Below are 12255 nucleotides of genomic sequence, written 5' to 3' on the forward strand. Positions count from 1 at the left end.
TATTGCTATATATCCTAAAACGGCTGCAATTTGTGTATTATTATATTAGGCATAAAACAATGATGTTTTTGGGTACCAGGGACAGTTTTAACCTTATCAAACAATTCCATCAATTCCTCTGACATTTTAACATACTGCCCAGTCGAATAGTTCTCGCGGAGTTGCGATTGTGTTTCCATAGTCTTTTGCAAGACTTGCTCTTTTTGCCATTCGCTTGAAAGTGCCAGCCACCAATAGCGTCACAGGGGCCTTTGCCGTGGGATGTGGCAAAAAAGTGCCATTCTGCTTCCAATCCATATATTTTCTTGAAATTACATAAGCTGGCAAATTTTTTTTTATTTTTATAATGAGCTGCAGCTCCATCTGACATAAAAATAACTTCTGAGAAATTTATTTTTTGTTTAACAAAATTTATCAATTTTGAAATAAATAGCTGAACTGCTACTGTATCTTACCTAGCATTTCATTGGAGGCCTGACCGCTTGTTGGTGGTTGTGGATTTTGATTCACTTCGCCTCCACCAGAACGTCGTTTTTTCTTAGGCGGACTTCTGTGGAGCCTGATCACTAAGCGACATGACTCACAAATATGCATAGTTTCATCAAGCTGATGACTATATCCCATAGCACGTATGTGTTCGATCATTGTTGGTGACAAGTTTCGCAACTGGCTACGCCTGCACTTAGGATTGTTTATACCGGCGCAACATCTCGAAATTTTAATGCGCGATAAATCTTGTTGATCCATCTTTAACTTCTTTTCACAAATGACTTAGATAAAATGAAAAGAGTTTTATTGACATCAAGCTTAAATAGTTATATGCATAGGTAGAACGACAATTATAAGTTAAATACTTATCTTTCTATACACTCACGCGGTGATTGTTGAGTAACTCAGGTCGTTAACGGACATTTTAGGTAGATAACAATACAAACATTATTTCTTATTCATCTGGCTTGTAACGCAGGTACGTTTAGTAGTATTTTCTAGAAGAAAATTTAATGGGGTATGGATCAGGTTGTTCCTTTTCAATGTTTGCAATCTTCCGAACCATAAAGATCCGTCGGATTGTTAGACGGAGTTGATTTTCTCATAGGCAGAGGCGAAATCCATAGATTGCCTTCATTTAAAAAACATAATCACTGCATAATTCCGTTTTTTAACTATTCTCAATAAAAAAATACAATTTATTTCTGATTCAAAATCATTTATCACTTGAAAACACGATCATATTTGACGGTTTAGAACAAAATCTTTGAAAAAAAATTCAGTTTTGGACTTGAAAAATTCGTTGTTAGAAAAACTTTTTTCCCTTAGATATGCCCAATTTGCAATGTATGGACGACTTTTAGTAAATTTAATTACGAAACTTTTTGCTTAAGGATGATCAAAATCTGAAATGGCCATTTTTTGTAATCGACTCTTAAGTTTTGAAACATATTTTTTTTCAGTGTAGAAAATGTGTTTTTATTTTTTCCACATTTTTTTCTAAAACGTCAGGAAATTTCACGACAGCCCCCCATACAACACTTTTTTGTAGGTCTTACCGTTTTCGAGTTATACGGGTTTATAAAAAAAATAAAAAAATAAAACTTTGACCCTTTCCAAATGTTAGTCTAGATCGATTTTGAAAAAACAAAGTATGTAAAGTATCTTAGTTTCACATAGTCTTCACACCCAGAAAGTTTCATTGAATTTTGAAGGGGTGCTGCCAATCCCTTTGTCGAGTTGGCGTGAAATCCGTCATATGATTTGTGTCTGTGTAGTTTGATCGCAGCAGTAATTCCAAATATTTGGTGAACGTTTATCAAATGAAACTGCCTTTAGACACGTGGAATTGTTAAGGACATTATGTTGACCCATTTAACTCGTTGTGATATGGAGTTATAGACTCTCATCTTTTCATTCCAAATCGCCTACCATATCACATTAGGGCTCACAATTTGGAAAAATGTAGACATTGTGGACAAGACAGTGTCTTAATAAAAAATAAGCATGATTTAACTTTGATATTCCACCTACCTCCTCCATTGTTGTAGCACAAGTACGGGAATCGCCAAACATTGCCCAGCCCAACCGAGTATCCCAACAGCGACAGCAAGAAATCGAACCTCCCCGTCCAGGAGCCACGTTTCGTTAACACTTCGTCTTGTTCTTCGTCGTCGTCTCCTTTATAGGTTCCCATTCTACGGCTCTGCTGTACGGCTACACTATTGTCCAGCCACGATCCGGTCAATGTGCTGATCCGACGTGATTTGCCATTACCCTAGAACGTTTATGGAATGAATTTAAGGTTCGTTATGCAATGTAAAAAGTTGCTTCCTACCTCGAACCGATTTTCCATTGGTTGATCTACCTTGGACGAAAACAATAAGAACACTGGACGTCTAACTGATTGATGTGATCTCGAGGATCACAAACGGTAAGCAGAGATGATTGAAGTAAACGATGATGCATCTTGGAGAGAAGCGAGTTTTGGCAAGCACATGTTAAACATCTTACATGTGCGCATGAATTTTCAAGCCTCGTTTACTTTATGGATGCTATATGGTTACACCGCGCGCCAATCAGACGTCATACCGCGCGTAGCTGATTTACCAATCAGGTGGTAATATTCGTTCATGGAAATCTATTGCACTCTATGTACAGTATTAGACAACACATTTGCTACTTTTTCCATACAAAATGATCAATTTTGGTAGGCTTATGAACCGATTTTAATATAATTTTCACAATGTGTCAGGCATAACTTGAATTTAAAACTAAGCTGCAGTAATTTTTCCAGCCATGATGAAGAAATACAGGCATGCCTGATTACAGTACTGTAAAAATTTCATCCAAATCGGCACATAAATAACTTAAATCCTCTATAGTTTATAATTTCATATTAAAAAATAAAAAGTTGCAAATGTATTATTCAATACTGTATTAACTTGCTACATTTTAACAGCACCAGAGGAAAATCACTCTAATAAAGATAAATAATAAAAACAATTATAGATACTCTGAAGATCTTCAATTGAAAATAGAGACTTATATTAAAATAGTGACCAAATATCTAAAAGAGCCCTACTACTATCCCTTCATTTATGTAGCTTGGTGTGTATTAGGAAGAATGTTCGGAAAACAAAACAAGTTCAAATTGCATACGTTAAGAAATGTTACATTTCATAATAACATAAGATAGAAGATATTTTTCTATTGTACTTTTGAATCCAATACATAAATCGAACAGGAACCTTTATCACGCTTTTAGTTTTTTGTAGACGACGAACGACACAACTGCTGAGAGCAGGGATAACTTGAGAGCCTGGGTAAACCAGGAAATGCGTACACTCTGGCAACGGTTTTTAGTGATGTGTAACACCGGTTCGGGTGCCGTCAAGCTGTGGATTCGTTTGATTTCCTCGCCAAAGCTGGTCACAGTCTGCTGCAGTTGGTTCACCTTTCGAAGGCAACTGTCCAGTTCCGGAGCGAACTGGGTTTTCAACGCTTCGCCAGGTATCGTCTGCGCAACATGAATGAGCGAAGCGTGTAGCACTGTTAGCTGCTTCAGATGGTTACCGAGCATTTCGAGGATGTCGTAGGAACTGAAAAAGAAAGATAATTATTAGATTGTGTAATGGAGTTTTCATAAATGATGTAGAATTCTTGGGGGATGTGGATTTCGATAAGGTACCGTGGGGCAAGTGGGTAATGAAAATCATATTATTCAAATTCTAAAGACATTGAATTGAAATAAATGAGGTCCTCATATTTTTTAGCTTGACTCCAACCAAATAAAAGCAATACAGGTATATTCCGTTTTTATCACGTTCCGATTTTGTCACGTTCCGATTTCATCAACAAATTATTCCGTTTTTATCAACACACAAAACTTATTTTGTTTACATTTTCAAAATGCTTAGAATATAAAATAAATACTTACTCGTGGGGTTTTAAGGGATTGAACTTCTCCATCAATTTTGACAAGTCACAAAAACGTCGAAAGTCGATATATCAGTCATCTGAAATGCTTGATTTGTTCGGAGGATAGTGAACTGCATTATGTAATAGGGAATGTCTAATAAAATAATGTATTGTGGAGTCTAGATATTGAAAACGAATCAAAAATTTTTTGTTCAAATTTTATAGGCTGAATACATTTAATTGCAAAACTATGAAACAATATTAAGAAAAATATGTGAGTAACTTAGAAGATAAGTATATTTAATTGAGATCACAATGCAGGCAAAACTTTTGAAAATTTTATCTTGATTTCGATTTTTAATGTTTTTTATGGAAAAAGTCTGTTTTTGAAAATACGTGGGGTGTTAAGGGATTATCTTTTCTACTTTTTCTAAGTTACTAAACTCATTCGATTTATGCTGTAATATATTCCAATATACTTTTACCTTACTCCGTGAGGTAGAACTGCATTGTAAAAGTTTGGGACTGTGTTTTGTTTGTTACTGAATATCTCCAAAAATGTCTAATCTCAAAAATTGGTTAAACTGGTTGGAAAATCTTGTTAACAACCTATTAAAGTAAATATAGGATTTTTCTAGATCTTCTTCTTTCTGGCGTTACGTCTCCACTGGGACACAGCCTGCTTCTCAGCTTAGTGTTCTTATTAGCACTTCCACAGTTATTAACTGAGAGATTACTATGCCAATGACCATTTTTGCATGTGTATATCGTGAAGATACTCTATGCCCTGGGAAGTCGAGAAAATTTCCAACCCGAAAAGATCCTCGACCAGTGGGATTCGAACCCACGACCCTCAGCTTGGTCTTGCTGAATAGCTGCGCGTTTACCGCTACGGCTATCTGATAGCATGGCAACCCTGCCGTGTGGAGACTTTACATCACGAACTTTTTCCATTTCCTTTCTATTTGAGCTTTGAATATAAGTACAGTTGAATTCGTTCTCTCTACCTGATTGGTTGTGTTTTATTAGCTCTGCTCTACCTCCCAATACTCCACTGCACTGTGAAGTCATGCATCAATTTTGACGGGTACTGGTCCTGTTGTTTACAGTTTAGACTTAGTCCTTTTTTCGAATCATTCTTAATTTCGTGAAAGTTTGCTGCGAGGAGAGGTCAAATCCACTGCAGATACCCACGGATCGTATTATTCTATCTTCCTACCGCGGAAAATCGTCACCATCAGCATGCTGGTGATAGAAATGCGGAGATGAAAAAATGATGTAAAAAACGACTAAGTCCGAAACGTAAACAACAGGACCAGCAGCTGTCAAATAAGTGAGGTTAGGCTCGTCATATGCAGCGCTCTATAGGTTATGGGCCGGTGTTAGCCATTTTGTTTTCGTGTGCATTGAAAATCGCAATTTTTCGGTTCGTTTCAAGTGTGATCGCGAAAATTGAAAATGGAGAGAACGGGTATTGCGAAATTGAATAATGAAAATTACGACTCGTGGAAGCTTGAAGTGGAATTTCTGCTCGTAAGAGAAGGATTGTGGAAGTACGTTTCGCCGGGAGTGAAGCCTGAACCTGCTGCTGACGGCGCAAACGCGGCTGAGATCGCTGCTTGGGAAGAAGCAGATCAGAGAGCGCGTGCGACAATCGGATTGCTGCTTTCTCGGAGTCAACACGGCCATATTCGGAACACTACGACCGTGAAGGCTGTGTGGGATAATTTGAAGCAACAACACGAGAAGAAAACGTTGACTTCCAAGGTGCAACTTCTGAAGCGGATTTGTGACCTTCAGTATCACGAGGGCGATGACATTGTGGAGCATCTGCAGGAATATGAAGATCTTTTCGAGAAGCTTGCGAATGCCGGAACCAAATTGGACAACGATTTGCAAGTGATTCTAGTCTTTCGTAGCCTGCCTAGCTCATTTGATGCGTTAACAACTACGTTGGAGAACCGTTCGGAGGACGATTTGACGTTGGAACTCGTAAAAGGCAAAATCGTCAACGAGGTCCTCAAGCGAAAGGAGAAAACACCAGCAGAAAGCATCGCCATGAAAGCGGAAGACAAGAAGAAGAATATTGTGTGCCATCACTGTCAAAAGGCGGGACACAAAGGCGTTTCTGCAAGCTTTTGACGAAGAAAAATAAAGAAGAAAGTGCGCGAAGCCAGAGTGAGTCTGATCGTAAAGCAGAAAAAGCTAAACTGGCAAAATCGGAAGAAGTGTTCGCGTTCGGTGTAAGTGACAGTGCGGTCTCGAATTCGGTCGACGGCTGGATAATCGACTCGGGCGCAAGTTCACATATGTGCACCAATAAGGTATATTTCCAATCGTTGGACACATTGCGCGATGACACTCCGAAATCAGTTACGGTCGCGGACGGGAAAAGTGCTGATGTGAAAGGTATCAGCATTTGCAAATTGCGTTGCTATGGACAAGACTCAAAAGTAAAACAAATCGTGTTAAGTGAGGTTTTGTATGTTCCGGATCTCGATATGAACCTAGTATCAGTGAGCAAGCTGGTGCAAAAAGGAGCCACGGTTACTTTCAGTGAAACAGGATGTATAATATCAAGAGGAAGTCGGATTGCTGCAGTTGCCCCCAGGTATATGGGCCTTTACCACTTGAGATTGGCGGAACAAGCGGGTGCAGCGATTGTACAAAGTTGCGTAAAACACTGTGTACATGAGTGGCACCGTAAACTAGGACACAGGGATGTCCAAGCCATACGAGAAATGGAGAATAAGCAGCTAGCGACTGGTATCAACAGTGCCGTAGCGTGCTATTGGCCAGGTTGGCACCCGCCAAGGGCGCCAGCCTTTAGGGGGCGCCAAAATGCGTGCCATAATTTGTAAAATTTTAGAAGAGACATATTTCATTAGGGGGTCTCTCAAAGAGACAGTTAAAAAAACTCTAAATATGACAATGCAAATTATGGGACCTAGATAGTCCTAGCGAAAAACGCGCAGCTACAATGAGGGTTGTTAGTTCAAAACCTATATTCTCCTGGGCATAGAGTATATTCGTGCTTACCACACGATATCCAATCCAAATGCAAAAAATGGTCAATTGGCAAGTATAGCTTTCATTAAAAACTGCGGAAGTGCTCATAAGAACACCACTTAGTTTAGTTTTATTGGAACATGACGTAAAGATTTTTTAGCAAGTTGAAATAAAACTAGTCTCTGATAAAATATTCCAGTGAAGACATTTTCTACATTCTTCCAAGTGATTTTTTGCCTTTACTGGATGCTCATTCCAATAAACCATTCCTCTCACAAAGAACGAGTCACCATACATCCACCGTTTATCTGAAAAGCAGGCTCTGTCCCAGTTAAGGCGTAACACCAGAAAAACAAGGTGAAAAATGAGAATTTGAAAAAAGTGTTACCGTAAAATCGGGTGTAATTGATCAGAAGGGTGAAATTGATCATCGTATCACACGATTTTATTTATTCGTAATGGAGCACAAATATCAATGTAAGCTGCAGTAAATGAACGTTGCTTGTCGTAACTATTGTCGTATTGTGTGTTGTGAAGGTTTTTGCGTTAAAGAATGTTTATTACTATGAAAATAACGTAAAATTTCAAAATCATGCACGATGCAGTATTGACAAACTTCTATTTAAAAGCAAGGATTTAAACTTGGTATAAACCTGAAAGTTTGTGAGGATGCTTGAGATATATCCCTAAACCAGATTTCATCACCGAAACTCGTACCAATTAGCTCATATGGTTGAAATAATTGAATTTCTGTTAGATATCATTGAATTCCTTAGGAAATTGCATACATTTAGGCGTTTTTAGCGTAATTCATGAAATTTAACTATTCGTTATTTATATAAATATTGCATTGTTAAGAATTTTACAAGCATATTCGGATTCAGGGAGCTCAAACTTATCATATAGAGTTGTTTTGGAAACTAACAATAATGGCATTGACCAGTGATCAATTTCACCCCGAAATGAGATTCTCTGATTTTTTATTTTAGAGAAATTTGTTAACACTAAAATGACATTTGTTAGAAAATTTCGGTACATAAGTCGATGAGGCTCACCTTCGTAGTTGTTTTCCTGCATTTAGTTGTTTGGCATTGTTAACATTATAGAAAACAGACTAGAAAAACCGTGAAAAATGATCAATTTCACCCGAAATTACGGTACTCAATTGATTTTAATCTTTTGAAGAATCTTGAAAAAATGCAGAAAAATTAAAAATATAGTTAATTTAAAACTCCTGTGACAAATCTCAGACTTATCAATGTACATTAAATAAAAACTTTCCAATTCCAGCAATGATTTGGAGATCTCGACACAAAAATTCAAAGTTAAGGCGAAACAGTTAAGAAGACAAATGAAATATTGAATCAAAACTTTAAGGTGATTATAGAACGAAGCTATACTTCAAATTTTCAAGAGCACAAGACTTGAGAACCATACTGAGCTCCGCGTTGAAAATTTATCCCATTGGTCACCACCAGCAAGCAAGTAATTTGATTGATTTTCAATGCGAACTGTTGTCAGATTCTCCAGTCTTGTGCACTTGAAAATTCAAAGTTTGGCTTCTTTCTATAATCACCTTAAAGACACAAGTCTTTTGAAAGAAGCCGCGAACAATAGTGAAATTCTAATTTAAGTATTTTGTGCACTAGAAGAAAAAAAAGTTTGGTAAATTAATTTACTATTTCTTCAGTAAAGTGCCTTTAAAACGGTAATTGGGGTAAATAGATTTCGACAATAATTGGATTCTGAGCTGATTCACATTGAAGCAGTAGGATTCCACATAATTATTACCGTAAAACGGGGTAACTTTGATAGTTTTTTCGAAGAAAACTTGAATATTTATGCATGCTGATTCAAAGAATTATAATTCATATTTTTAAAACAAGCACTGGTATCCCAACTATCAATTGCAGTTGATAGATTGCCAAAAGATTCATTATAAATGGATATATCATTTTTCAAATAATCGAAAGTCGGTTTTCTGTTTTGGGGTAACTTTGATAATGGAGTATAAATCGAACAAAATTGAATGCATTACGGAACATTTATAGGGCATTGCATACCTCTAGGCGTTTAACGCTGTATGGAAATTTCTGACTTAGATTACAAAAATGGTCCCAGATTGTAAAAATGGATTTCGATAAGAGATTTGAGACCGAATTCATGTTCTGCTACAACTAGGTTGTCAAGGATAAGTGAAGAACTCATTATGACTTTATGAAATAGTGACGTAGAACAGTTTGTTTGTAAGCGTTTCAAAAATGCTAAAATCTCATAATTTTTTAGTATTTGCATATAAATCCTTACATGTACTTGATTCCAACGAAAATAGCTTTGACATGGAGTGTCATACTAATAGTCTTTACTTTTGCATTCGTTTTGCTTAACTGATTAACAGGAACTTTGTTATTTCGTCTAGTATGTTGTGGGTCTCGCACTATCAAAGTTACCCGCATTATCAAAGTTACCCCGTTTTACGGTACTCATATTATCACACAAACCGGGACATAATGTCCATTACAAAATCTCTTTTAAAATTTCCAAATAGGTATTAATGTATGCAGTTCCGGATTTGGGATTCATGGGACCCGGGTCAGATTCCTTTGAGGGGGGCCTTGACACAAAATGAGCAGGAAACGTTTAGTATAGCCAAGTTTAGTATTTTGAAAATGATATATTAGAAAAACTAAAAAAAAATGTATTATTACTCGAACATGACTATCAGAAGGCCGGCTCCAACGGCACGTTCCCCACCAGTTGGGAGATTTGTGCCATAGGTAATATAATGCTTTCTTAATATATTTAAAAAAAACTTGAGCTTCAAACAAGGGGCGCTCAAATGTCGGTTCGCCAAGGGCGCCATGAGACCACGCTACGGCTCTGGGTATCAAGGTAGGTAGCTGTTCCTCTAATATCACTTGTGAAACGTGTCTGCAAGGGAAAATGACTCGTCTTCCATTTCCCAAAAAGGCTAAAATCAAATCGAAAGCCGTTCTTGACCTGGTGCACAGTGACTTGTGTGGACCCATGAACACAGTCACACCAGGTGGTCACCGCTATTTTTTAACGCTTATCGACGATTTTAGCCGATACACCACGTTATATTTCCTGCACAAAAAGTCAGAAACTGTCGAGGCAATCAAAGACTTTGTGCGGTGTATGAAGACACGATTTGGTAAACCACCAAAAATGATTAGATCTGATCAAGGCGGTGAGTACCGTGCAACGGAGCTGGTTAGTTTCTTGAAGGATGAAGGAATATTGCAACAATTTACTACAGCCTATACGCCGCAACAAAACGGCGTTGCTGAGCGAAAAAATCGTTCATTAGTTGAGATGGCTCGCTGCATGATTATTGATTCTGGAATGCATTACCGGTATTGGGCTGAAGCTGTCAGCACAGCCAATTTCCTTCAAAACATGCTACCTACCAAACCGATCCAGTTGACACCGTACGAAATGTGGTGCGGTGAAAAGCCGGACTTTGGAATGATACAAATTTTCGGCTCCGAAGCCTATGTATTTGTGCCGAAAGAAAAGCGTACTAAACTCGAATCGAAGGCGGTGAAAATGACTTTTGTAGGGTATTCATCGCAACATAAGGCGTGGCGCTTTATAGATACGAAAACGAACAAAATTGTATTCAGTCGCGATGCAAGGTTTCTATCCACAAAAGAAAACCCTGACTCGAGTACTCCAGACGCGCCAGAAGATCACGTTGTGGAAGAACTACCGCCGGTGTCTGTACCTGCAACTACAGAGAGCCATATGGATAGACCACCAGATGGATTTGCATCGGATGAAGAAGATTTCTATGGATATGAAGAAGAAGATTTCCATGGTTATGAAGATGAACCCACTATGTATGAAGATGCCTGTAATAGCGGAGAAAACGTTTCGGAGCACGGCGATGCAAGTGAAGTGGTTCAGGAGGAGTTTGGTGAAATTGAGGAGGAGCAATCCAGTGGCGATCTACGCCGCTCGAATCGGACAAACAAGGCCGTTCCGCCGGATCGTTTTTCTGCTAGCAGTAGATTTGCCCGTCCACAGTCATCGGAACCCAGGAGCTACAAGCAAGCCACAACCGGAACCGAAAGTGCACAGTGGATTACCGCTATGAATGATGAACTCATTTCGCATCGTGAGAACAAGACGTGGGATGTGGTCAAGTTGCCGCCTGGAAAGAAAATAATTGGATGCCGTTGGATATACAAGCGAAAGCTGGATGAACACGGAAGGCTTAGCAGTTATAAAGCGCGCCTAGTGGCCCAGGGGCACAAACAACGATTCGGTCTTGACTATGATGAGATCTTTGCACCTGTTGCAAAGCAAGTCACGTTTAGAATGCTGCTAACAATCGCAAGTCGTCGTAACATGCTTGTAAAACACGTGGATGTTAAGACAGCATATCTGAACGGTGACTTGAAGGAGACTGTGTATATGAAGATTCCACCAGGCGTTGCTGCAGAACCCAACGAAGTTTGCTTGTTACGGAAGAGTTTATATGGACTGAAGTAGTCGGCCCGTTTGTGGAATCGCAAATTAGATGAAACTCTACGCCAGATGGGATTTAAGCCTGCAGAAGCTGATCCGTGCCTGTACGTGCGTTGGCGTAATAAGAAGTTGACGTTTATTCTGGTGTACGTCGATGATATGTTGATCTGCACAAGCACCCAGGAGGAGTATGAGGAAATTCTTGAAGCGTTGAACAGCAAGTTCCAAATGACCGCCCTTGGAGATGTTAAACAGTTTTTAGGAATACAGGTCACTAAAACTGAAAACGGTTATTGTTTAAACCAGCAAGCATACATTAACCGAATGGTGGCTAGTTTTGGTTTGGACGATGCTAAAGGATCTCGCATTCCAATGGACCCGGGATACATTCAGCTGAAGGAGGAGGTAGAAAGGCTACCCAATAATGATAAATACCAGAGCCTTGTGGGTGGTCTGCTTTATGTATCCGTACACACCCGTCCTGACATTGGAATTAGTGCTTCGATACTAGGACGCCGAGTCAGTAACCCAACAGTAGCCGACTGGACGGAGGCAAAAATAACATTGCGCTATCTGAAAGCTACGAGTGGACTGCAGCTTCAACTGGGCGGTGATGCCGGAGATCTTGAAGGCTTTGCTGATGCCGACTGGGCCGGGAACGTCTTAGATCGGAAGTCAAACTCAGGATATCTGTTTCGCTTTGGTGGTGGACTCATCTCTTGGTGCGCAAGGAAACAACCATGCGTGGCATTGTCTTCAACCGAGGCGGAATACATTTCACTATCGGAATGCTGCCAGGAACTGATGTGGCTGAAAAAATTAATGAAAGATTTTGGTGAATTA

General features: G+C 39.0%; 2 protein-coding genes across 3 annotated transcripts in view; both read right to left on the reverse strand.

Annotated features, from left to right (window-relative positions):
- The window catches only part of LOC5573748 (sodium- and chloride-dependent glycine transporter 2), a 29110-nt gene extending 26395 nt beyond the window's left edge, over window positions 1-2715 (reverse strand). Inside the window, exons 1-2 of the mRNA XM_001654726.2 lie at window positions 2327-2715; window positions 2023-2266 (exon numbers count right to left, since the gene is read on the reverse strand). Of these exons, the coding sequence (XP_001654776.2) occupies window positions 2023-2266; window positions 2327-2344 (262 nt within the window). The 5' untranslated portion in view covers window positions 2345-2715. The remainder of the gene's footprint in view (window positions 1-2022; window positions 2267-2326) is intronic.
- A 427-nt stretch (window positions 2716-3142) lies between these two features.
- LOC5573747 (ankyrin repeat, SAM and basic leucine zipper domain-containing protein 1) overlaps window positions 3143-12255 on the reverse strand; it is a 32703-nt gene continuing 23590 nt past the window's right edge. For both annotated transcript variants that reach the window (XM_021855660.1, XM_001654725.2), the window contains one exon: window positions 3143-3590. In XM_021855660.1, the coding sequence (XP_021711352.1) occupies window positions 3245-3590 (346 nt within the window). In that variant the 3' untranslated portion in view covers window positions 3143-3244. The remainder of the gene's footprint in view (window positions 3591-12255) is intronic.

The sequence above is a fragment of the Aedes aegypti genome, chromosome 3 (assembly GCF_002204515.2).
Source record: "Aedes aegypti strain LVP_AGWG chromosome 3, AaegL5.0 Primary Assembly, whole genome shotgun sequence".
In the NCBI taxonomy this organism is placed as follows: Eukaryota; Metazoa; Arthropoda; class Insecta; order Diptera; family Culicidae; genus Aedes; species Aedes aegypti.